The sequence below is a fragment of the Tursiops truncatus genome, chromosome 15 (assembly GCF_011762595.2).
Source record: "Tursiops truncatus isolate mTurTru1 chromosome 15, mTurTru1.mat.Y, whole genome shotgun sequence".
Taxonomy (NCBI): Eukaryota; Metazoa; Chordata; class Mammalia; order Artiodactyla; family Delphinidae; genus Tursiops; species Tursiops truncatus.
In genome coordinates, this window is record NC_047048.1 from 62,898,297 (window position 1) to 62,923,666 (window position 25,370).

Below are 25,370 nucleotides of genomic sequence, written 5' to 3' on the forward strand. Positions count from 1 at the left end.
AAATAATAATAGCTGCTATTTATTGAGCATATACTGGAGTAAACTAGACTCTGGCCTTTGTATTGCACTGCATTTTTATCTTATTTATCTTCACAAGAACCCTATGATGAAGATACTCTCAGTACCCTGATTTTGCAGACGAAGAAACTGAAGTTCAGAAAGGTTAAATTACTTTTTAAGCCTAATTCCCTCTCTGACACATTTTATACCAAAGAATCCTAACCTAGCTTCTAGAAACACGAAAAGTGAAAGGGTGGTAGGGGGCAATTATGGTATTCTTGGCTTTTAGTCAAGGTCTTATCCAATGGGCTGGGACTTTGGGAACATGGAGGAGTCTCTGAGCAGGGCTATTATTTGAGGACCAGGGAACTCCAGAAATGGGGTGGGAGTCGGGGAAGGGGACTCTGGGCCTGCTTAGAAGGCCCTCTCCAGGGAGGAGCCCAGGGGACTGGCCTGGCTCTCACTATAAAGGTGACTAATCACTTCGGTCCCCTCTGGTAATTGCAACCAGATGCTGCCGCTGGCAGCACTTCAGTCCCAACATGTTTAATTACTGGGACGGAGAGTCCCTCGCCCACCGCCCCCCCCCCATGTCCCCCTACCTCCCCCTCTCCTGTCAGCAATATTAATGTCAAACTCGAGGTAGAAGATGGGAGTCTTGGGAAGCCACTGGCATGGAAACAACCTTTACAGTCCTTTCTACCGTGCAGAGCCTTTAACTTTTTTACATGTTTCCCTATCCATCTCACAGGCACTCCACAAAACATCCTCTTAAAGTTGGCAGGCCAGAGTATTTTTTATACCCATTTCACAGATGAGCAGTTAACTGAATCAGCACCAGCAGCAGCAGCAGCAACATCATTTTTCAGGCACTTAGCAATTTTCAGAGTGGCTTCACATTCTTTATGCTATCTGAATCTCCTAATCCTCGGAGTCAGTTCAGCATGGGTGAGAGCTGGCTAAGAGTATGGGTTCCAGGATCAAACAACTTGGTTTGTGTCCTGGCTCTGCCACTAACCAATTGGGTCACCTTGGGTATTCATTCATTTATGTACTTAATTATCCGTCAACTATACACTGGGTGTCTACCATGTGTTACATCCTGGGCCTAAGCACTGTATCTAACAGTGGACTACCAAGTCTGTGCTCACATTCTGGTGAAAAAGACAGACAAACAAGCAAACAAATGTATAATTTCAGAGAATTCTAAGTGTGTGAAGAAAAATTAAGCAGGGTCAAAGGGATGTCTATTTTAGATAGGAATGTCTCTTTGAGGGGGTGATGTTTGAGCAGAGATCTAGATGCAGTGAGGGAATGAACTGTACAAAGGTCTGGGAGAAGATCATTCCTGGTGGAGGGAACAGCAAATGCAAAGGCCCTGTGGCATGAATGTGCTTGGCATATCTGAGGAACCGGGAGAAGCTGGTGTGACTGAAACAGAGTGAGCATGGGGGAGGTGATAGATGAGGTCAGATCATGCCAGGACCACATTGAGAATGGCCTTGGAAACCAGAGAAAGGAAGTTGGATTTTATGTTTCGTGCAGTGAGAATTTTAAGCAGGAGATTTGTCTAACGTAATGACTAAGAGCTGGACTACCTGCCTTTAAGTCCTGGCTCCCTAATTTACCAGCTGTGTAATCTCAGGTCAATTATTTAAACTTTCTGTGCCTCAGTTTCCTCATATACAAAGTGAGGTTAATAATAATGTACCTGCCTCAAGATTGTTACAAGTTTTTGTTGTAAGTTCTTGAAACAGTGTCTTATGCAAAGTAAGCTCTACATAAATGTTACCTATTATTGATATCTTTAAAAAAAATCACTTCTCTGAACCTGTTTCTTTACCTGTAAAATTAGAATAAAAATATCTGCTTCACAGACTGCTTATAAGAACTAAATGTATTTACATATGTAGAGCACCTTTCTTTCAGTAACTATCATATAGTAGGTACTCCATAAATTATGGTTAAAAAAAACAGTCAATTGTTAATATTGTCCTTGTTCACAAATGAGGAAATTGAGTCTCAGAGGAGTTAAGTGATTGACACAAGGCCACGCAACCAGAAATGATCACGGTAGGACTCAACCCAGACTCATGACTCTGAATCCAGTGCTCTTCCCCACAGCAAGGAAGGATTGATCTTTCCTGGCATCACCTTATATGAAAGGGATTGCCTGCGAGGAGGGCCTGCAGCCCCTGGACCTCCATCTGTGCTTTTTATAATCTGTGGGGCATGGGCCATCCCCATCCAGGGAGCCCAGAGCACCCCAGCAGGAGCAGAGCTGCCTAATCCTCCCCCACATCTCCATCATCATTCCGGTTTGTGTTGTTTTAAACGTCCCAGGAGCTGCCACTCTTCTGGGATATTCTCCACCAAGCTCTCAATGGTTCCCCCAGCTGAGCTCCTCGGGAACTGCACCTTGTCAGAGCATGTGGGCGCTCCAGTGAGGTCGGTCCATCCCACTCCCTGCAGATACTATAATCTGGAAACTGCATGTGGGTGTATGTGTGTTTTTGCCTGTTGCAGGTGTGGTGCACAAACAAAGCAACCACACATTTTCACTTTTATTCTTTACTTAAAGTATTTTTATTTTAAAACTTCTTAATATTTAAAAAATGTTTTTTAAAAATTTAAAAAGTAATGTATATTAGAAAGAAAGGTAATACAAATTCATGATGAAAAAAAGTTCAGACAGTACAAGAGAATACACAGGAAGTCCCCCTCCCACTCCAGACCCCCAGTTTTCCAGACCTTCTCAGAAACAACCATTTCTATCCGTCTCCTGGATGACTTTCTATGCAATATAAGCTTTGAAAAAAACCTTTTTATTGAAGTATGATTTCTATACTGAATATATTTAAATTACAAACTTAAATAATTTTCATTGTAAAAAAAATAGAAGTGAAACAATACCAAGGGTGTTAAATTAAAAGAAGCCACTCCCCAATCTCTCCGCCTAGAGGTAACCACTGTTAATAGTTAGGGACCTGGAAACCTTATTGTCATTCTTGAGCTCAGAAACCTCAGATTCTTGCTGGACTCCTTCCACTCCTCCCTCCATTCATCTACTTTATCTCCCACTTTGCACGTAAAAACTCTAAGAGGTAAGTATTATTATCCCCATTTGCAGCGGAGGAATTTGAGGCTCAGAGAGGGGAGGCGAGGCGGGTTGCTCAAAACACAAGGCAGAGCCAGGAGTTCAAACTCAGGTGAGTGTGTCTGCCTCCAAGCCCGACGTTCTTCCTGCCATGTTTCTCCACCTGGTTCCTGTCCAGATTCTTAGAGTTTAGTTTCTGTGTCACCTGAGGCAGCAGAGAGAGTCTCAGGTTAGAATGTAATTAAGGGCTCATCTTTTTTTTTAATTTTTTTTTTTTTTTTTGGCCACACCTCATGGTATGCAGGATCTCAGTTCCCCCACCAGGGACCAAACCTGTGCCCCCTGTAGTGGAAGCCTGGAGTCTTAACCACTGCACCACCAGGGAAGTCTAAGGGCTCATTTTTTGAGGAAAGAGAGGACCCAGTCCTATGGGAGCTGTCCCTATACATCTTTTTACTGCCCAAGCCCTGAATGATGGTGAGCAAATGGCACCCACTTCAAAGAAATGTCAAGCTTGGGTGAGTGGGTATTTAGAGTGGGAAGGGGCAAGGACTGGAAAGAGACTTGCCCACTGAGACAGGGTCAGCGCCACTGGGGGAATACCCAGCTGATGGAGGGGATTGTGTTATTCTAATTATAAATCCAAGGAGACTCATACGATACAACCAAGTGGCAGAATCAGCCAGAGGAACGCCCAGAGGAAATCCCCGGCAATCCCCAAACATCCATGCTTTTGCACATCACTGTTCCATGAACACTGCTTGGAATGCCCTTCCTGCCTTTGTCTGCTCAGCAGATTAATCCTTCATAATTAGGTTATATTGTCACCACCTCTATGAAGCCAGCCACTCCCTCTTTACAGAATTTACCACCCTGTAAATGTGTGAAATATACATTACTCACCTGCCTCTACTTAAGTCTGTGGACTGAGGCTCTAGGCAGGGTCCATGTGTTATTGTTCTTTGGGTCTCTCCCAGTGTCTAGCACAGGATGTGACACATAGTAGGTTCTTAATCAATATTTGTTTAATGATAAATAAATGGACTCTGATGGAAAGCAGCGAGTGGTTCACAATCTATTACAAGATGCTATATTCTTTTGGTGCCTCGAGCTCTGCTTCTGGCAGTTAGCTTGCAGTGAGAAAGAGGGGAATGATTGAGGGTTATTTTTTTTTCCTCAATTTTTCCCGTCATCCTCAGCTCACCTTGGTCACTCGGAGTGCTGACATGGAGAGGAAGATGGAGAAAGGGGTGGCAAAAGTCTTCTCTGAATTCGTGTCGTAGCTGGCTTTGTGTTTTCTGGGTTTGGCAGATGCTTTTAGCTGTTTCTGTCCATCAACAAAACATCACGGAGGGCTTTTATGGGCTCTTCAGGGATTCCCTGCTGGAGCCCTCTCCTGCACTCCTCTTAGCAAAGGCATCTCTATTGCCAGTGGTCATTTGTCTTCTCACTTCTGGAGGCCCTTTACCCCTCTAGGAGGCCCTACCAAACAGGACACAGGATAGGCCTATGCAGCTCTCCTTCTTTTACTTAGTCCCCATCCAGCCTACAGAAAACATTCCCTGACAAATTCTGGGAGAGCAGGACAACCCCAACACAGCAGCACTCTCCTGGGTCTGCCACCAAATCAGTTAGCAGGCTTGTCTCTTGTTGATAGATTTCCTGGGCAGGAGGTAGATCCGGTCATTATGCTCCCCAACTGCAATGGGGTTGGATGTGGTACCTCCAACCCTCCTGGAACGCCCCTCTTCCGATCACTTGGCTCAAGCAGTTACATCTTCCCTGAGAAGGGTGGGGACTCACAGCCAGAAATATCTCCACACAAATTTTCTATCCTCCATTCTCTTGACACCATAAAGGATTTAAGAACGTTAAAACAGATTTTAAGCTATTAGAAAAAAATATATATAGAGAGATACATATATGGGTTTTTAGCCCATCACTTTGAAATTTCACATATGTAAGTTTAAAAAGAAAGAAAGTCAGTCAGTCCAGGCAGCCTCTTGGTATGGGGCAAGGGGAATATCCATAAATAATGAGCAAGCCTGGGGTGCGGGATCCACTTTACAGTCCTGAAAAAGGGTTGAGATAAAAAGCATGTTCCCAGAGATGGAATTTAGGGCATAAAGAAAGAGCTCCAGTTCACTTGGAGGGGACTAGGGTTGGTTTTCTTTCAACTGATTCGTTGTCTCTCCCTCCAATCCAGCCTCCTTTGAGGCCTTCTCCCCACTCTAGTTCATCAGACAGGTTTGAACATGGCCAGACTCTAACTGTGGCTGGATTAAGTCTTTCCCTACAGGGCTCTTGGGTCCCAAGCAATTCAAGTGCTGTACATGAACACCTTTTTTTTTTTTTTGTCCCAAACATTCCTGGCACTTCATAGGATGTCTGAAGGCTGATGTACTCTCAAAGCCTACAGAATCTCTAGGGGGGAATGCTACCCACTCTCACACATCAGCTAACTCCACTTTCTTCTCTGGCCCAGACAAAATACCCAGTTGTACTACTTTATTATGTTTTAATACAATTTCCAACTTGCTGTTAATACATTGTATTATTATCCAATACTAGCACATAACAAATATTCCATAAATGTTTGTTGGATGAATGAGTAAATCAATAAGGGAATGAATGAATGAATTCCCTTTTACAAAAATCAAAGATTACTGTTTGTTTCAATCCTCTTTGCTTATTCTTCATGGTCTTACAGTGTATTATGTAGTTTGTTGATAGATTTTATGTCATTAACCTTTGTAACACTGAGGCTGGCTCCATTCATTCATTTCATGGATGCTTATTTAGCACCTACCCAGTGTCAGGCTCTGTGTTAAATGCTAAGAATAAGTCAGAGATAGCCTCCTATTCTCATGAAGCTTAAATTTTCAAGGGGGAGAAAGATAATAGGTAAACCAAAATAAGTAAAAAGTACTATGAGGGCTTCCCTGGTGGCGCAGTGGTTGAGAGTCCGCCTGCCGATGCAGGAGACACAGGTTCGTGCCCCGGTCCGGGAAGATCCCACATGCCGCGGAGCAGATGGGCCCGTGAGCCATGGCCTCTGAGCCTGCGCGTCCGGAGCCTGTGCTCTGCAACGGGAGAGGCCACAACAGTGAGAGGCCTGCGTACCGCAAAAAAAAAAAAAAAAGTACTATGAAAAGAGTACTGCAATAGAAAATGATAGGGTATTACTTTACATAACATGATCAGGGAAGACCTAGCTGAGGAAGTACCATTTAAGTTGAGACGTGAAGGAGGGGAAGTTGTCAGGTAATCCAAGAGTTTGGGGTAAACTGGTTTAGGAGATGGCAAAGTATGCCATCTCCCTGAGGTTGCAAATGCCCTGAGGTTGGTGTAACATTCCAAATACTGTAGTGAACATTCTTGCACACAACCTGTTGGGAGAATATTTCCCTGGTGTAGACTCCCACACAACTGAGTCTTTGCATCCTTTTGTCTGTCCAATGTCTGGGATGTTTCTTCTTCCCTCTCAGCATAGTTTGCCTTTAAGAATCACTGTCCTCCCCCCACCCCTCACTTACTTTCTCTTTTTCTCAGTAACTATTAAGAACTTGTTTTGTTCTTATAGGAGAAAAATACAAAGATACTCTTATCAAAGTGTTCTTTTCTCAGGTTTCCTTTGGCTGTGAATTGCCTGTTTCACTCCTGCTATCCATTCATACATCCATCTATTCACTCAGCACTTACTTAGCTCCTATTTTGTACTAAGCCTTGTGCTGGGTGCTAGAGATACACAATCTTATACAGTGTTTCTCAAAATATGTTCCCAACGCATCGGGAATCACCCAAGGTATTTGCTTGAATGCAGAGTCCCGGGCTCCACGCCTGGTTTACAGACTCTTTAGTGGGGGAATCCGAGAGTCTGCACTTTAAGAAGTTCTCCAGTTTTGCTTTTTTTAAAATCCCAACTAAAACTTTAGACCCACTGAGTGGAGAAGAGAGGCAGGTGAATGAAAGTGCATTGATAATTTATGCACAAAACGCTATGGAAAAAACGCCTCTAAAGTCCTCTAGAGAAAATCAGGTTCACGCATAAAATTGGACAAACTGCGGTTCTCCGGACGGATGCAGGACATTCAGGCAAAGAAAACACCCTGTTCAAAGCCATGTCTGTTCAAATGACACTGAATAACTATGCTGTGAGTGTTGTGTTGCCTGAAGCCATTTGGGGCTTCGGGGGTCTGAAGATGAAGCTGTATCCCAACCAAGCGCCCTTGTTAATTGTACTCGGGTTTGTAGGTGGAACAGTGCGCAGGCGCACCTAGAACCAGGTGACCACACACATGCGCAATGTGTAATCCCGAAGCCAAAAGAGGTATGATTGAGAGCAAGTTTTTTTCTGTTACTAAAACTTCCCTTACTCGAATCCAGCAAGCCTGTCTGTCCCCATTTCTGGCGAGGGAATCTTAATATCTCTTAATATTATCCCGTTTTTTCTTCTGGGCCACACTTTTAAGTCGGCTGCCAGTACTCAACATGGCGGAGGCCCCTAGGTGGCGCAGTCCGTCCTTAGGCGTGCTGCACGGAGGGGCGGGGGCCCTCCGAAAGGGCGGGAGTTTGAGGGGCGGGGCCTGAGCCCCAGCCCCTTGGTGGGCACCCGCCCCCGGCCGGGCCTTAGCTGCTACTTCAGGCGCTGCGGCGCTGAGGAGCACCCGAGGAATCTGCGGGAGCCGAGCGTGGTGAGGTGGGGCCTCAAGGGCAGGCGGGAGGTGCCCGGGTTAACGGTCTGAGGCCCAGAGGCTGGCCCTCTTAGAGCGCCTTAGGGAATTCCGTTCGGGCAGCGGCCGAGGCCCAGAGAGGGGCTGGGACCTGTCCTAGGCGGGTGTGTCCGCGTGCTGCTGCCGCCAACACTCTGCGCTCCAAGTCCGCGTAAAAAGGGATCTTCCCGAGCCCGGGGTTGTCCGATAAGGCGCTGCGCTCTCCTAAGCGTCCCGCTCCTGGCTCCCAGAATTTTGCGGCTCCCTCTGCCTTTGGGGCTTTGCATGTGATCTGTCCGAAAGTCCAGTCCTACTCGCCACCCTACTCTGGAACGCTCATTCTTCGGGACCCACCTTAAATAGCACTTCCTCGGAAACCTTTTCCAACCGCTTTCTGAAGGCGCAGTTAGCTCGCTGCTGGGTTTTTGCACTCATTGCACCGAGTTACTTTTCCTGCATCTCTTTTACAGCCGTGCACTTGTTGGGGCGTTATGCCTTGCCTTTTTCATCTGTATCCCAGGGTCTAGCACGTGATGATCATAATAATAGCTAATATTTATTGAACAGCCACAAAGGTGCTACGAAATGCATTACCTGTAAAGGCCCATTTAATCCTCAGAGCGATTCCATAAGGTGGGTTCTATATCTTCACATTTTATGCGTGAAGAAGCTAAGGCACTCTTAGATCAATTTGCGTAGAGTCCCACAACTAATAAGTGAGTGGAGCCGGGATACGAATTCTAGGCTGTCCATCCCCAGAGCATGTAATAATTCCTGGATTGCCTTTGGGTTTGGTAAATGTCTGTTGAATTGGTGTTTACATTAGCTCCATGAGTTATGGAGGCCAAGACTGTGATGCACATGAGAAGGCTTAGAAAGGAGAATTGATGTTCCCAAATGTACGGAGTGAGTTCATGAGGAACTAGAACCTGGTGCTAGCCCTTGTTCCTTCAGTCACACTCTACCTTTCTTTGGTCCTTGTCCATCAGAGAGCCGAAGACTTAGACCTCATCATTTCACACCCTTTAGAAAGTGTCCCTCCCAGAGCAGTGATTTCATATTTCATGATTTAGGGGGCAGCATTTTGTAATGGAAGGGTGTAGAGTTTCGAAGCAGATTGGGGTTCAGTATTTGCTGGGAACTAAGATGTGGGATCTTAGTTCCCCAACCAGGGATGGAACCCATGCCCCCTACAGTGGAAGCTCGGAGTCTTAACCAATGGATGACCCAGGAAGTCCCTGTCACTGTTTTAAAAGGATCACTCTGACTATTCTGCTGAGAAAAAGCAAATTTTGAAAGCAAGGGTAGAAGCATTGCTACCACCTAGGAAGCTTTTGCAGTTATCCAGGTGTATTAGTTATCTACTGCTATGCAAGAAATTACCCCAAAACTTAGCAGCTTGAAACAGCAGTCATTTATTATCTCATATAGTTGTGGGTCTGAAATCTGGGAGCAGCTCAGCTGGCTGTTTCTGGCTTAGGATCTCTCAGGAGATTGCAGTCAAACTGATGTCTGGTCTGCTCCCAAGATGTGGTTCCTTACCACTGGGCCTCTTCACAGGGCTGCCTGGGTGTCCTCAGGACACAGCCGAGAGAGTGGGGAGAGAGCAAGAGCTAGAGAGAGGGGAGGCCTTTTATGACCTTGTCTTGGAAGTCATTTCTACTTTATTCAGCTTCATTAACTTTATTCCAGATCATGCTCAAGGGGAGAGAGTTTAGGCTCCACCTCTTGAAGGGAGGAGTATCAAAGAATTTGTGGGCATACCTTAAAGCCAAGAGTGGCTTTGCTTAGGATGATGATGGGGGTGGGTCAGAAGCAATAGGAACTGGTAGAGCCAACAGGATTTGCTGATGGATTGGTTATAGGCTGTGGGAGAATGGAGTCGGTATAACTGTAAGGCCTTTGGGCTTGAGCAACCAGAAGGATGGAATTAGCATGTACTGAAATGTGGAAGATTGGAGGAACAGGAGTTCAGTTTTGGATGAGTTAACTTTGAGATGCCTGTTAGACATCTATATGGAGAAGTTAAATAAATGTTTGGATTTAGTATAGGAGTGTGATGTGCCAGATGGGCTGGAGATGTAACACTGGGAGTCATGGGTGTATAGGTACAGTTTTAAGCCATGAAACTGGATGAGATTATCTAGAAAATGCGTGTAGGTGGAGAAGAGGTCTGAAGCCTGAGCCCTGGGGCCTCCAACCTTGAGATGGTGGGGAGGAGCCAGCAGAGGAGACTAAAGGGAGAGAGGCCTTAGAGGTAGGAGGAGGATGGAGAGAGAGGCCCACATATGAGACTTATATAAGGAGCTGTGTGCTAATTTCTTTTTTTCTGGAATAAGAAACAAATTGTCTTTCCAGACATATATATATATATATATATATATATATATATATATAGTTTCTTTTCTCAGGAAATAAAATGTCTGTGCCCTCACGTGTTTTTTCTTTTTTGCTTTAAGTGACAAATTCTGTTTAATAATACCAGTTCTCCTCTTAGTCCTTGCAACATTTACACCTCTACTTCAAGTTTAGGTGGTGTTGCTGCTATTTTAAATTTATTTAAATACTCCTTTTGGAAGAATTTGGATGAGATGAGACAAAATATATAATTTATGTCACTCTTGTCTCACTCTTCACCCTAGGTTCAGAGGTCACTGCCCTTCCCAGTCTGGTTCCTAGCAAAAGTAGGAAGTCAGTCTTCCTCATTTCTGTATCACTGTGGCCAGTTACCTGATGCTAAGCTGGAATTCATGAGTGTTTACAGGATAAATTAACGTATAAAAGAAGTGAATCTTTTTCCTTTTCCTGTGGTAATGATAACATCTATTCAGTGGTTTACAGTTTACGGAGCACACTGACATCCATTATTCTCATTGAATGCAATTCAGTCTGTTACCATTTGCCAGCTACTGACCTTTTCCTTTCCTGAGGGCCATTGAAACCTACCTTTCTTTTGGAGCTATGCTAGTTTATTTATTCTCTGGCTGATCTGACAGTGTGTTAATGAAAGGTGCTGAACTGTGTCTTGAGGAAGCTCAGAACTGAATCTCAATTTCAGAAAAATTCCTGGTGTAATTTTTCTCTGTTCCCTCCATCTTTTTAGTCCTGTTTTTTTTTTTTTTTGGCGGGGGGGGGGGTGCGTTAATCATAAAACAATTCAAGTCATTTTTTAAATAAACTTTATTTTTTAGAACAATTTTAGATTTACAAAACTTGCATAGTACAGCAAGCTCCTATATACCCTGCACCCAGTTTCCCCTGTTAGTAACATCTTACATTAGTATGGTACATTTGCTACAATTTCGCATCATTTTTGAAGTAAATGGGGCATACCAATAAAATACGAACAAAATGAAGTTACTTCATCTCTGTAAGCCTCAGTTTCCTTATCTGTAAAATGAGAGGGTTGGACTAAATTTTTAAATAGCTCTAAAATTTTTAAATTATCTGCTAAAGTAAAATAATCATATAATTCTAATATAATTCCATTTTTTTACTGAGGTGTTACTATCATTTTCTAAAATAATGTATACACATTAACAACAGCCTTATTCTAAAAGAGGATTTAGAGAATTCCCTGCCAGTCCAGTGGTTAGGACTCTTGAGCTTCCACTGCAGGGGGCGCAGATCAAACTAAGATGTTGCAAGCCGCGAGGCGTGGCCACAAATAAATAAATAAATAAATAAAAAGAATAAAAGAGGATTTAATAGGAGAATTCCAGGAACTATGAGAGGGCTGCTTATATATTAGGTTTGTATAATATATATAAATATATGATTATAAACATATATAATATTATTATATTAGGTTGAATTACATGAAATTATCATTTTGTTAGGTTAAAAAAAGGGCAGATATCGGCAATTTCATGGGGTTTAACCGAATGCTTTTGGGGGTAGGGATTCAAAGGAGTGTTAGGGAGCCTTTGGGGCCTCTGAGACTCTGCAAAAGCCTGGTCTATCCCTCACAGTGTTCGGGGAGAAAAGGCTCTTCAAGTCCCTTGAAGCGTCTCAGAGCTACTCTTGTTGTTAGTCGTGTTGTCGGTAAGAGCTACTTCCCAGCAGGTTTGTGCCTCCAACCAGAAGAGAGAGATTGAGCCAGCATTTCACAGCTGTGGTGGAAAGGAAGGGCAGAAAGGGAGGACACTGGAAGTACTAACCCAGTTGATCAGCTAGGAAGAGGCATCCTGGAGTGTTGGTGCCACTATGCCTTTACTGGTGCCACTGTACTCTTCCTACTTTATGCCCTTTCCTTACTGTCTAGTACAAGCTCAGCAAACCCGGGTATCTGCAGTTGCCCAGGAGGTGATTAGTAAGCTGAGTTTTCCTCTGTAACTCTGTTATAAGAAAAACAATAGCACAAGTGCAATGACATGACAACTAAAATCTGCTATCGGTGTGAGGGAGAAGCTAGGCCAGGGCAGGGGCCTGAGACTAAGGTGAACTAGAGAGCATATGCCTTATCTAAAGGGGGCAGACACTGTTTCACTGCAGCCTGTTGTCGCCTTGTGGGAATGTGGGTCAGGGGTCACTAGATATGCTGATTACCCAAACGAGCCAGAAATACGAATTTTTATATGTATTTTGCCAATGGTAAATGTTGGCACCTAACTTAAGTTCTTAAAAACCATCGTATAGGCCACACAATGATTGAAAAGAACCCGCAGGCTACATTTGTAACCTCTGGCCAAGGGTTTAGATCTGCCAGGATTGAGGCCCACGTGCATTTCTTCATTATGCATTGTTGACAAGCTACTAATGACCAAAATGAATTAGCTCCTGCCTTTGAGGAACTCACAAATTAGTGGAGAAGATAGACAAATAGTAATGATAAGATGTAACATAGACGTTCTCTCTATACATTAAATATAAACTTATATATATTGTATATATGGCTATAAGACTGATAAATTATTCCTGGATACATCCGGGAGGACCTGATAGGAAGTGGCATTTGAGCCAGGATGTAGAAGATTAACAGTTTGGTGCATTAAAGGGACATGGGGCCCCTGAAACTCCCACTGTCTGTGCAAATGTTACATTGGAATTTGCTGTATATGCCATTTTCTTCAGATTATGAGACTGATGCTGCCAAGAAGGCAGCTCTAATGGACCATTTTCTTGATAGGTAGCTGGAAATACAGATACTCCTCAAACCTGCTGATGGGTGTCTCAGGGCTGATAAGGTGAGAGAACTCTACCCCGCTCCTCTGCCCCCAGGTTATCGTGTGTTTTAGAGGCCTAAGAAACTCAGAGGTCATGGAGCTGGGCACCCTCATTTTTGGATGAGGAGCCTAAGGAAGTGGCGTGCTCGAGGTCCTAGAGCCCATTAGAGACAGAACTTGGACTAGCACCCCAAACTCTTGCTCATCTTGCCTCCCTGTCTCCTGGGTGTCTCTGAAGTCACGGGTTAGGCTGGCCTCCCTCACCTGCCCCCATTGCCCTGTGCTGGCCCATCTCCTGGCAGATGAGGAGGGTTTGCCATCCTGCTGAAGCTGGCTCCTTCTTCCCTCTGTTTTTTGGTTCCCCTGCCTGAAATGCCTGCTACTCTCTGTCAGAGAGTCAGATTGCTTGTATTCAAATCCCTAGTCAACCAAATGCCAACTGTATGAACTAGGACAAATTGTTTAACCTTTCTGATTTCTCAGCTAAGGCTTAGCCTTTGTAAGCCTCAGTTTCCTCATCCATGTGTAAAGTTAAAATAGTACCAATGCTGAAGTATGATAGGAAAGCATTGGAAGGTTTCAAGATTCTTGTGATGCCAAAATGACATGGTGTGTGTAAAGCACTTCAAGTGACTGACCCATAGAAACACTTAACAGGTATTAATTATGATGATGATGATCCACACTGTTCACAGCCCCACAGCTTGGGTTAAATGTCCTTCTTTTGTCTTCCCATACTATCCTGTGATGTCTCTGTTATTACTGCACAGACCACATTGTATTGTAATTGTGTCCATCTCCCCTGCTAGCCTAAAATCACCTTTAGTGATTCATTCAGCAGATGTTTATTAGGCACTGTGCCAGGCACTAGGGATGCAATGGTAAACTAGGAGCTCTTGGTCGAGTGCAGAGTTACAAAAGTCATGCCAGGAAACACTAGTCCTGTGAGCTTGCGTCATGGTCCAATAAATTTGGGAAATGATGCTCATCACGTCCCCCCCCCTTTAGAGATTAGGTCCATCTTAGTATTTGAAAAGCTTTGAGGAGTACTGTACTTTGTCCATCCCAATTTTACAGAACTTAATGAGTATTTGCTGAATAAATTTGAGTCATCTAGGGAGTTCTTTCAACTCCACTGTGTGCTTTAGTCCCCAGCTCAAGAGGAGGTCCAAGGGACACAGCAATGATTAGAGAGCCTGCTGGGAGCGAACAGCCTCTGGCTGCATAGGGACCTGTGGACTTACTGTCTGGTGCCCCCATGGAGACAGGGGGCCCTGGGTTGAACAATATGAAGCCCCGGTCACTGCAGCTGGTGCTGGAGGAGCAAGTGCTGGCGCTACAGCAGCAGATGGCAGAGAACCAAGCAGCTTCCTGGCGGAAGCTGAAGAGCTCCCAGGAGGCTCAGCAAAGGCAAGCAACCCTCGTGAGGAAGCTGCAGGCCAAGGTGAGGCAGCTGCCCTTTCAGGAAGGGGAAGGAGGAGAACACTTGGGGCTGGGGACTGAAGCGGGATGAGGTTTGCAGAAGATGGAGCCACGTGGTGGGAATGTCCTAAACAGCTCTCCTTTGATGTCTACAACTTCTCCACCAGCCATCTACGATGTCCCTTTCAAAGGTGACCTTCATGAGGGGTCAGTTAGTTGTCTAGGTTTGCTTTCCTAGTCTAGAGCTAGGACCTGATCCTAGGTTTTCCAGTTCCAAAGCCCATGAACTTCCTTCTCCAATACAAGAGCTGTAGAGAACATATGATTAAATGACCAAATGGAAACTGTAAGATGTTATGGCCTCATTTCACTGTCATCACCCAGTCCCTCATTCACAGCGCATTTGCCCACGACCCTTGGGGACCTTTGCTTTGGGCTGTTGGTACCAGCCGTGCCCATTGCCGTGTCCTGCTCTGTTTGCCCCAGGTGTTGCAGTACCGGAGTTGGTGCCAAGAGCTGGAGAAGCGGCTGGAAGCCACTGGGGTGAGTGAGGCTCTTCTGTGCTCCTCCTGAGCCCTCAAGGAGTATAGTTAGGCCTCATTTGCCGACTGAGGGAGGCTGGGGTGTGATAAGGCGGTGTTTGGAAGAAGCCTCTCTTTCGTCAGCCCCTGAGAGCTTTCATCAGATACCTTCACAGGACCTAGCTATTCCTGCCCCATCAGACTCCAGCCCCAGGCTCTCTAAGGACAAAATGAGCTTTAGGAGACTTAGTATTACCAGATTGGAAGGGGTGTGGAATCCGAGAGAAGAGATGCATTTTTCCTCCAGGAGGTGTCAGTGTTTATCTGTCTTGGAGAGATGTGTGCCTTTGCAGGCCTGAAAAAACCGTATTTGTGACAGAGAGATTTCTTTGTGCTGTGGGCTGGGTAGAACTGGCTTTCAAAAACCTATCTGCCTTTCTTCCAGCTCCCTCTCAGCATCTTCTCACATTACCCTCGGAAGAGTTCTCTCAGAGGAAGGAAAGGACGAGACTTAACTATGTACCGTTCTATGTAGGCCAGGCACCCTTAGGCATTGTCATAGAATTACGTCACTTAACCTGCAAAGCAACTTTTCAGGGGAATGATATCACCTTCATTTTGGAGCTGAAGACTTTGTGGCTTAGAGAAGTTATAACTTCCCAAGGTCCAAAAATTAGTGTAGTAGAAGCCAAGACCATTAGTGAAAGAAGCTGTATTTTATGCTTCTTAGGTCAAAAGTTCTTTTCACTACCAAATGCCATCTTTCACGAGAAGTCACTGGTTTACGTTTGGAGAGAGGGATGCAGTGGGTTTACTTGAGGAATGCAGTGATTGAGAAAAGAGACATATTGCTAACAAAGGGGAGAAAGAATAAAAAAAAAAAGCTGGGGAATTCCCTTGCAGTCCAGTGGTTAGGACTCTGTGCTTTCACTGCTTGGGGGTGGTGGTGGGGTTATCCCTGGTTGGGGGCGCTAAGATCCCACAAGCTGCTCGGTGTGGCCAAAAATAAAAATAAAATAAACGGATGAACTTTAAAAACAATAAGCAGGCTGCAGTAGAAGGGGCATCAGGGAATTGGTCTGCGGGATGTTCTTGTTGGAGGTAAATGAAAGCTTGCTTTTGTCTGGCTAAGGGACCGGTCCCTCAGAGGTGGGAAAGTGTGGAGGAGCCAAACCTGGAACAGCTGCTAACCCGATTGGAGGAGGAGCAACAGAGGTGATGGGCCCCAACTTTCTGGCCTGGGTGGTTGGCAGGCGGGTAGAGAAGGTTGATGGAAAACCTCTGTCTCGAGGGCTAACATGGATTAGAATCAAGGACTTCAGCCTTAGCCCTCCAGTTCCTGGCAGTGGAAAGTTCCAGTGGTTGTCATCTTACTCCAAGAGGTCCAAGGGTTGGCTCAGACCTTTGTTTAGTACTTGCTCCTACCCCTCCCCAGTGCAGGTGTGAGAGTCTAGCGGAGGTGAACACCCAGCTTCGGCTGCACATGGAAAAAGCTGACGTGGTGAATAAAGCGCTTCGGGAAGATGTGGAAAAATTGACAGTAGACTGGAGCCGGGCCCGGGATGAGCTAATGAGGAAGGAGAGCCAGTGGCAGATGGAGCAGGAGGTAAGAGAAACAGTGGGCGGGAATGGTGAGAGGAGGACTTGCAGTCTGGGCGCTGCCTGGTCAGTGCTGGAAGGGGTTAACTTCAGGACCTGGATGGAAACTGAGCTGTTTGTTAAAGTCTCTGGCCGTCCTTACTGCTCATGCTGGCAGCTCTGCCCTGCTTGGGCTGTCACCTTAGTTCTGTTCTTACCTGCCCAGTCGAGGTTTTGCTGGCAGGTAGCATGACACTCAAAGCAACTCTGTTCCTGCATAGGTTTTAGATGGATCTTAAAGTTTACTGACCCCCCTCATCTGGAAGTCTGCAATCTAGATGCTAAGGAGGTAGCTGTTGAAATTGAATGGGGAAGAAATTTTCAGATCCCAGTTAAAGGAAACTAATGTTTCCTGGGCCGTTGCTCTGTGTTAGGCATTATGTTAGATGATTTACATATGTTATATCATTTAATCATCATTATAAGCCTGTGGTGATGATGGTAATAGCTCCCATTTGTTGAGCAGCTACTGTTTATCCTTTTCTAATCTAGCTCAAAGAAGGCCATATACCATCCTAGGCCCTTTGACCTCTTGAATCCCACTGCTAACTTTATTAAACACTTCAGCATCGCCTGAACATAGACACCCATTCATAAGCTATCTCCTTTAAGGCCCTCCACTTCCCCCCCAATAGTCAGGAGGAATCCAAGACTCCTGTGTTGGCAAAAGATGTCCTCTGCCCTTTGGTATGACCTGGGTTTCTGAACACACAGTTCTTCAAGGACTACCTGAAAGGGGAGCATGGTCGCCTTCTCGGTCTGTGGCGGGAGGTGGTGACCTTCCGTCGCCACTTCCTGGAAATGAAGTCAGCCACTGACAGGTCAGTGTGGAGGTATGACGGGAGGAGGTTTGCCCCTACCAACTCTATTCGCATGACAGTGGGCTGCTATAGAAGGGAATCAGGTTGTGGGGGAAGGCAGAGGTGGAAGAGTTGGTGGGGAGGGATGGAATTGTTGGATTGTTGGATTGAGATGACTTTTCCCAGACCTGCTCCTCAGGCTTCCCTGGGCGTGACCTCCATGCTCCCTTTCCTGTTCCTGGTCCCTGTTGGAGTCTGCTCTTTTCTTTGCTTGTACTCAGAGACCTGACGGAGCTCAAGGCTGAGCATGTGAGGCTTTCAGGTTCCCTGTTGACCTGTTGTCTGCGCCTGACTGTGGGAGCACCACAGTCCCGGGAATCTGATGGATCTGGGAGACTGAATGGGAGTGAGCCATCCCAGTTGATGCTGCTACTAGCCAGGACCCAGGAGCTGGAGAAGGAAGCCCATGAAAGGAGTCAGGAGTTAACACAGCTGAAGAGTCAAGGGCATCTGGAGAAGGCTGAGCTTCAGGATCGGTGAGATGGCCTGGGTCCTAGGAGGGGTTCGCTAAGAGAAACTTGTCTCCTTTAGGGAGTCAAGATAGGTGGGGGAGATGTGAAGAGCATTCCTCCCACAAGAGGGGAAGGAGATGTGCCAGAGGGAGTCTAGTTTGAAACCCAGTTGGGGCTGTCTCACTGCCCTCTGCCCTCAGACTGTCTTGCAGCTCAGTTTCTGTCCTTTTGACTTACAGAGCTGGCTGTGACTCTCCTCTATCAACACCAAACTATTTGCCATTCCCAGAACAGCCAAGTTCTTCCATGTTCTCTGCCTTTGTAGATGCTGGCCTTAGCCTGGAATGCCTCTCTCCCTTCTCTCTCTGCCTTATCCTTTAAGGCATAGTTAAATGTCACCTCTTCTATGACCTTGATAGCCTGTTACATTACTGTGCCCCCATATGATCTTTTTGTTGTTGTTATATACATTTTTTTAAAAAATAAATTTATTTATTTATTTTTGGCTGCATTGGGTCTTCATTGCTGCACGCGGGCTTTCTCTAGTTGCGGCGAGCAGGGGCTACTCTTTGTTGCGGTGCATGGGCTTCTCATTGCGGTGGCTTCTCTTGCTGAAGAGCATGGGCTCTAGGCGTGCGGGCTTCAGTAGTTGTGGCATGTGGGCTCAGTTGTTGTGGCTCGTGGGCTCAGTAGCTGTGGCTCGCGGGTTCAGTGGTTGTGGCTCACGGGCTCCAGAACGCAGGCTCAGTAGTTGCACACAGGCTTAGTTGCTCCGCGGCATGTGTGATCTTCCTGGACCTGGGCTCGAACCTGTGTCCCCTGCATTGGCAGGCAGATTCTTAACCACTGCGCCACCAGGGAAGTCCCCCCTATGGTCTTTTGACGTGCTTGTTACATTGATCTCGTTGATTATTTAGTTTTGTTTTGGGTTTTTTTGGTTAGGCTCTTTTATTTTTTGAATTATAATAAAATAGATTTTTAAAAAATGATAAGAAGGGCAGGGACGTAAACAAAGAGCTCCGTTTGAATCTTGGGGCAAAGTTCAGTTTATACCCCATGGCTAGGGTTGTGTCACCACCTATTGGTGGTGTGTGTAAATTGCAGTTTGTTTTGTTTGGGTTGTGAAGGCACTGGGAAGCACAAGGACAGAGACCATGTCTTAGTAAGTTTTGTGTTCTAGTGCTTTGCACTTCACCTGCGATAATAGTAGGCACTTAGTAAATGTTTGTTGAATCATACAATAACTAAATGAATGACCATACAGTGAGTTAAAGCTCTTAAAGATGATACAGAATAAAATTATGAAGACTTTGAAATAAAAAATTAAGCTCCTTGATAACTTCATTAAAGAAATATTTATTTAGCTACTTATATAACACCAGGTACTGAGCTCCAAGATATGGTGTTAGGTGATAAAGATGCCTGGTGATTTCCCTGAACTTTGAGGTTAGTATCAGGGAGGTTAACCATAATCTTTCCCAATTCGCCCCTCCTTTTTCTCTATCAGAGTTAGAACCTTGGGCTTGAGGGACCTTGGGACTATCCCATGTGGCAATTCTGATGTTCTTGTTGGCTTCAGGGCGCTTGACTTCAAGATCAAGCGGGGTCTGGAAGGGCCTGGTCCAGGGCTTTCCTTCAGCTCTTGGGCCCCCAAACACGTGTTCCAGTCTTGAGATGTGGTAAATCCCTGCATGCGTCTGAGTGGCTTTTGGCTCCCCCTCCCCGAGTTCAAGGCTATAGCATCATGTATTCAGGGAGTGCAGGGGCTGGGGGCACCCAAGGGACTCTGGGGGGGTGGCAGTGGGGGTGTCTGGCTTGGGTTAGGGTGTGCTGCATAGCTCTGTCCACATCAGTGGGTTCCCAGGTAACTGTGCTATGCTCTTCTCTTCAGGGTGACCGAGCTCTCTGCTCTACTGACGCAGTCTCAGAAGCAAAATGAAGATTATGAAAAGACGGTAAAGGCTCTGAGAGAGACGATGGAGATCCTGGTACGTGATCCTTTGTTCTGGGAGAGTTGGGAGTGGGCCTGTAGATTCCTGTCCTTTATGGACAGAGAGTGCAGGATACCAGTTAAATGTTCCTTGATGAAATCCCCTAAAGCTAAAAAATTAATTTTGGTTGAATCTGAAAATTATTTAACTCATCCATTTATCCATTTAATAAACATTAGCTGTCTACTGTCCCTACTATATTCCTAGGGAAACTACAGCAGTGCGTGCATGCAGTGTGTCCTCCTCCGAGAGAGTGAGACACACATGAAGAGGCACACTAGCCAAGTGGGGGGGGGGGGGATGTTTGGAGAGATTCAAAACCTAGTCATACGGGAAACACCTGAGGAGCATGCATGTGGTTAGCCTGGAGAAGGAGGGCTTGAGGAAGACATGATGGCTGCCTTCACATAACTGAAGGACTGACACCAGGGAAGAGAGTTGGCTTGTTTAATGTTTGCCAGGGGGGCACAATCACTGCCAGTGACTGGAAGTTACAGGGTGGTAGAGCAGCTGGAGCTGCTCGGTAGTTGAACAGCCTGTCTAATGAAGGAGTGAGGTTTGTGTCACTGGCTTAACATCTGCCAGGGTTGTTATCAAAGGGATTCTCTAAGGTTGGAAGTTAGAACCTCTGGCTTGATTGCACATTTCCTTTCATCTCTGGGAATTTTCAGATCTCTGATTTTAGGCAAATCCTGCACCCCTATCCACATACATATCCCTAGTCTTCTCATCCAAGCTAGGATCAGCTGGGAGCTAGACATGCTTATGCCTTTTTGGTTTCTTTTTTTTTTGCGGTACGCGGGCCTCTCACTGTTGTGGCCTCTCCTGTTGTGGAGCACAGGCTCTGGACGCGCAGGCTCAGCGGCCATGGCTCATGGGCGCAGCCGCTCCGCGGCATGTGGGATCTTCCCGCACCGGGGCAGGAACCCGTGTCCCTTGCATCAGCAGGCGGACTCTCAACCACTGTGCCACCAGGGAAGCCCTTGGTTTCTTTTTGTTCAGGAATTTGCAAATTCAGATGTCTGCAGGGCCCAGGTAATATAAATGAATGAAGTGGGTTCACCTATAAGAATTCTGATTTTCCAGTGCTGTCATATTTAGTTTTCAGTATAACAGGGAACACTTGATCTCAATAGTAAGGAAACAGTGAGGAGTAGTGAGGACTGCAGGACCCTGAAGAATATATGTCCCATCTGGAGGAGCCATCCTCTATTCAACTTCAGTAAATTATTGCCATGTAGGGATGGGGGCTGGTGTGGCCCATATGTTGACTTTTTGAGAGAAGCCAGAAATTCAGATTTTTATGAATTTTTATGAATTTCTCCGCTCAGAAAAATCTCTCAATTTACAAATGTTGGTTCAAATTTTATATAGGCCAAAAAAAAACCATAGCTGCAAATCTGCGTCTTTAAGCCTTCACTAGCACAATAAGGTAAGAAGGAGGAGGGGACATTTTGAGAGTTCAAATTTATTGCTGACCTTGGGGCTAGAGGTTCCTCTGGCTTTAAGTCTCAAGTGCCAATTTGCTGTTCAGAGACAGCAACCATCCTTCATCCAATGATAGCTCACATTTAATGAACATTTGCTTTCTGACAGACACTGTGTTGAGTAATTTACATGCAGTTTTTTCATTCAAGCCTCAAAACAAATCTATGAAGTAGTTGCTGTTAATTATTCCTATTTTATTTTATTTTTTAAGTTTTTCCATTTTTAAAAAATTTTTGGCTGCGTTGGGTCTTCGTTGCTGTGCACGGGCTTTCTCTAGTTGCAGCAAGTGGGGGCTGCTCTTCGTTGTGGTGCACGGGCTTCTCATTGCGGTGGCTTCTCTTGTTGCGGAGCACAGGGTCTAGGTGCGTGGGCTTCAGTAGTTGTGGCGCATGGGCTTAGTTGCTCCGCGGCATGTGGGATCTTTCCAGACCGGGGCTCAAACCCTTGTCCCCTGCATTGGCAGGCGGATTCTTAACCACTGCACCACCGGGGAAGTCCCTTAGTCCTATTTTAAAGAGAAGGAAGCTCAAAGAAGGAGTTGCCTAAGGTTACCAAGCTAGTAAGTGATAGAGCAAGAAATCTTATCTAGGCAGTCTAATTTGGAGCTCTTAATCCCTTAATCTGAATTCTTAATCACCACATCACATTGTCTTCAGAATCCTGGGACAGTGTTAGCATTCACGTGTGGTCAGGGGAAAAGTGGGATTGACAGAATAGACAGAATGAGACTCTGGTTAATTTGGGGCCTGGAATGATAAATTCTCTTCTGAGAGTTTGGCTCATAGGCTGTATTTGGTTCCCTGTCCAGGAGGCAAATCACGCAGAATTAATGGAACACGAGGCATCTCTAAGTAGGAATGCCCAAGAGGAGAAGCTGTCTTTACAGCAAATGATCAAGGACATAACCCAGGTACTGGTAAGCCTCCGGTTCACAGTAACCGGTCCAGCCTCACCCTCCCCAGACCTCCCTGTCCTCTCAGGTGCGCCTAGAGGAGTCTGGACTTAGGGTCTTGTGGGGAGGAATTGTCTGAGTACATTTGAAGACTGGAACCCTGAGGAGTAGCTAAGCTTTCATGTGCTGGCACTGCCTGCTGAAACGCCCTCTCTCTTACTGCTAGCTGCAGTTCTCCGGCAGCGGCTGGATCCTGGCCTTTGCTACCTCAGCAACCTCTTCTTCCTTCATTTATTCCTTGGGTGTTCAAGGGGTGCTAGTCTTGTTGCTCGTTCTAGGTTTGGGTGACCGAAGGGGAAGAGTTGGTTTGAGGAGTTGAAGGAACCAACCTTTTGGGCTCTTAAGATACCCTCCTCCCACCCCCCAGGGAGAGGACCTGAGAGAGAAAACATCAGGTTTGTCCAGGCTGGCATGTTAGTCCTCTACACGGATTCTAGGCCTTGGTCAGTAGGATGGTGACCCTGCTGTGTTGGATTTCAGGCCATGGTAGAAGAGGAGGACAATATGGCCCAAGCCTCTGGTCATGAGAGCTCCTTGGAGTTGGACCCTAGTGGCTTCTCCTCCCAGTTTGATTCCCAGCAGCCAGACAAGGCTCTTTCTCTGGTGCGTTCAGTGCTGACTCAGAGACGCCAGGCTGTGCAGGTGAGAACCCCAGCACTCCTCCTCAGCCACAGGGATGGGTGTCTAAACTGACTTGGGCCCCAGGTACCCTCCTAGCCCAGACTGCCCCTTTTGCTACGTTGACCAGTCACAAGGTGTTTTGTCAACACCCCGAAGTGCCCATTAGAATCTCTGTGTCTGCCCAGTTGTGCTCGTGGGGAGCAGGCACACTCTCCGAGCCACTGGCACGCTCCACTTTGAGGCAGTCTTTACACAGCACTGTGCAAAGTGGAGCCCCAGGGGAGTGTGGGTAAGCGTTCCCCAATTCTAAGGGTCCCAGCCACACTTACCACCCCCACCATTTTACATTTGAAGATGATGGACTCTGACACTCTGGAAGCCACAGAACCCAGTCATCTCTGATGCTCTGTCTCCTCGACTGGTCTCATCTCTTTTCGTAGCTTCCCTTTGTTGCACCAGCCCCCAACCCCCTTGCCTAGCCCTACTTTCAGGCTTATGACATCCCTCCTCTGCCCTGCGCTCTTGTTCACCACCTCACTTCTGATGCTCTCCCTCCGCAGGACCTAAGGCAGCAGCTGTCAGGCTGCCAGGAAGCTGTGAGCTCCTTGCAGCAGCAGCATCATCAGTGGGAGGAAGAGGGTGAGGCCCTGAGACAGCGGCTACAGCAGCTCACCGGGGAGCGGGACACCCTGGCAGGGCAGACTGTGGACCTGCAGGGGGAGGTGGACTCTCTCAGCAGGTGAGCGGGAGCTGTTCATCCCCCGCTTCCTCCCAGGCTCAGTCCCCGCCCAGCCCATGTGTTTGGTTGGCTGACCCTGTTCTTCCCTAGACCCACAGCTGCTCAGGGCCTCCTTGCTTTGTGTTCTGCTGGTTCCTGCTCACTCAGTTTTGGGTCTTTGTGATTAAAAAAAAAACAGTTTCCTGCTCAAAAGGGAAGATGAGATATTTAAAGGAAACATAAACCTCTCTCCTTTGACCCTGTGCTGTCTGCTTCCAGGAGGGCTTTTAGGTTCCAGGGTTTCTGTTCATGTCCGGTCTCCTTCCAGGGAGCGAGAGCTCCTGCAGAAGACCAGGGAGGAGCTGCAGCAGCAGCTGGAGGTGCTGGAGCAGGAGGCGTGGCGACTGCGGAGGACAAACATGGAGCTTCAGCTGCAGGGCGACTGTGCTCAGGGCGAGAAGGAGGAGCAGCGGGAGGAGCTGCACCTGGCCATCCGTGAACGGGAGCGCCTGTGCGTGCATGTGACAGCCCCTCCCCACTCTTAGAAAGTGGAGTAAATTGAAGCCTGGTGTTCGGTGGGTTCAGATTAGCTTACTGCTCCGTCCTTTGCAGGAGGATGAAAACAGAAAGTTCATCCAAGCATTGCTGAACACCCAGGAGGGCAGAGGCCCTGTGGCGGGTACAGAAATAAATAAGACACAGGCTCTGATCTCAAGCAGTTTGCAGTGTAATGGGGAAGTCAGACAAGTAAACCGTGGCCAGATGAAGTATGAGCTAAAAAAGAGCTTCAAGCTAGGTCCTCTGGGTGAATAGGAGTAACAGTTAATTATTGAAAGCTTCATGGAGGAGAGGGTAGCCGTTGAACTGGGCCTTGACATATTTTGATTGGTAGAGAGTGGGACAAGGGCTAAAGGAACAGATTAGCAAAGAAAAGGAGTCAGGAACGTTCATGGCATGTTCAGAGGAGGCCGGGCTGGCCAAACGGTAGGACTGATCCTGGGAAGTAATGGGAAATGAGCTGGTCAAGGAAGGGAATTCCAGAGTACAGGGACCCAGCTCATTTGTAAATTCCCCGATACCATGTCATAGAAAAAGCAAGGACTTTAGAGCTGGGCAGAAGCTTGGTTTAAATTATGGCTCTGCCACTTGGACAGATTATTTGTAAAATGGGGCTGATAATATTTCCCTTGAAGAGTCTTTGGGGAGATTAAAGCAGTGTTCTGCAAAATGCCAGCACAGAGCCTGACATATGGTAAGTCTTCAGTACCTGGTAGCAGGGGCTATATCTTTTTTTTTTTTTTTTTCAATTTTGGCTGCATCGTGTCTTAGTTGCAGCATGCGGGATCTTCATTGCAGCATGCAGGATCTTTTGTTGTGGCGCCCGGGCTTCTCTCTAGTTGTGGTGTGCGGGTTTTCTCCCTCCAGTTGTGGCGCACAGGCTCCAGAGCACGTGGGCTCTATAGTTTGTGGCACGTGGGCTTTCTAGTTGAGGCACGCAGGCTCAGTAGTTGTGGCGCATGGGTTTAGTTGCCCCACGGCATGTGGGATCTTAGTTCCCTGACCAGGGATCGAACCCGCGTCCCCTGCATTGGAAGGTGGATTCTTTATCACTGGACCACCAGGAAAGTCCCTGTATCTTCTTCATCTTTTTTTTAAATTTTATTTATTTTCTTTTATATTTTTTTTTTTGCGGTACGCGGGCCTGTCACTGTTGTGGCCTCTCCCGTTGCGGA

The 25,370-nt window shown here is 46.4% G+C and overlaps 1 protein-coding gene across 14 annotated transcripts in view; it reads left to right on the plus strand.

Annotated features, from left to right (window-relative positions):
* Positions 1-7,679: 7,679 nt before the first annotated feature.
* The window catches only part of CEP250 (centrosomal protein 250), a 45,403-nt gene continuing 27,712 nt past the window's right edge, over positions 7,680-25,370 (plus strand). For 2 of the 14 annotated variants that reach the window (XM_073792921.1, XM_073792925.1), the window contains exons 1-13: positions 7,680-7,796; positions 12,938-12,995; positions 14,123-14,418; positions 14,883-14,939; positions 16,050-16,132; positions 16,358-16,523; positions 17,270-17,376; positions 17,637-17,891; positions 19,759-19,855; positions 22,155-22,262; positions 22,779-22,940; positions 23,480-23,658; positions 23,966-24,148. In XM_073792921.1, the coding sequence (XP_073649022.1) occupies positions 14,233-14,418; positions 14,883-14,939; positions 16,050-16,132; positions 16,358-16,523; positions 17,270-17,376; positions 17,637-17,891; positions 19,759-19,855; positions 22,155-22,262; positions 22,779-22,940; positions 23,480-23,658; positions 23,966-24,148 (1,583 nt within the window). In that variant the 5' untranslated portion in view covers positions 7,680-7,796; positions 12,938-12,995; positions 14,123-14,232. Of the gene's footprint in view, positions 7,797-12,937; positions 12,996-14,122; positions 14,419-14,882; positions 14,940-16,049; positions 16,133-16,352; positions 16,524-17,269; positions 17,377-17,636; positions 17,892-19,264; positions 19,314-19,446; positions 19,547-19,758; positions 19,856-22,154; positions 22,263-22,596; positions 22,694-22,778; positions 22,941-23,479; positions 23,659-23,965; positions 24,149-25,370 lie in introns of those variants that run through there. The other 12 variants (XM_033839002.2, XM_073792923.1, XM_033839004.2 and 9 more) reach the window with 12 other exon arrangements.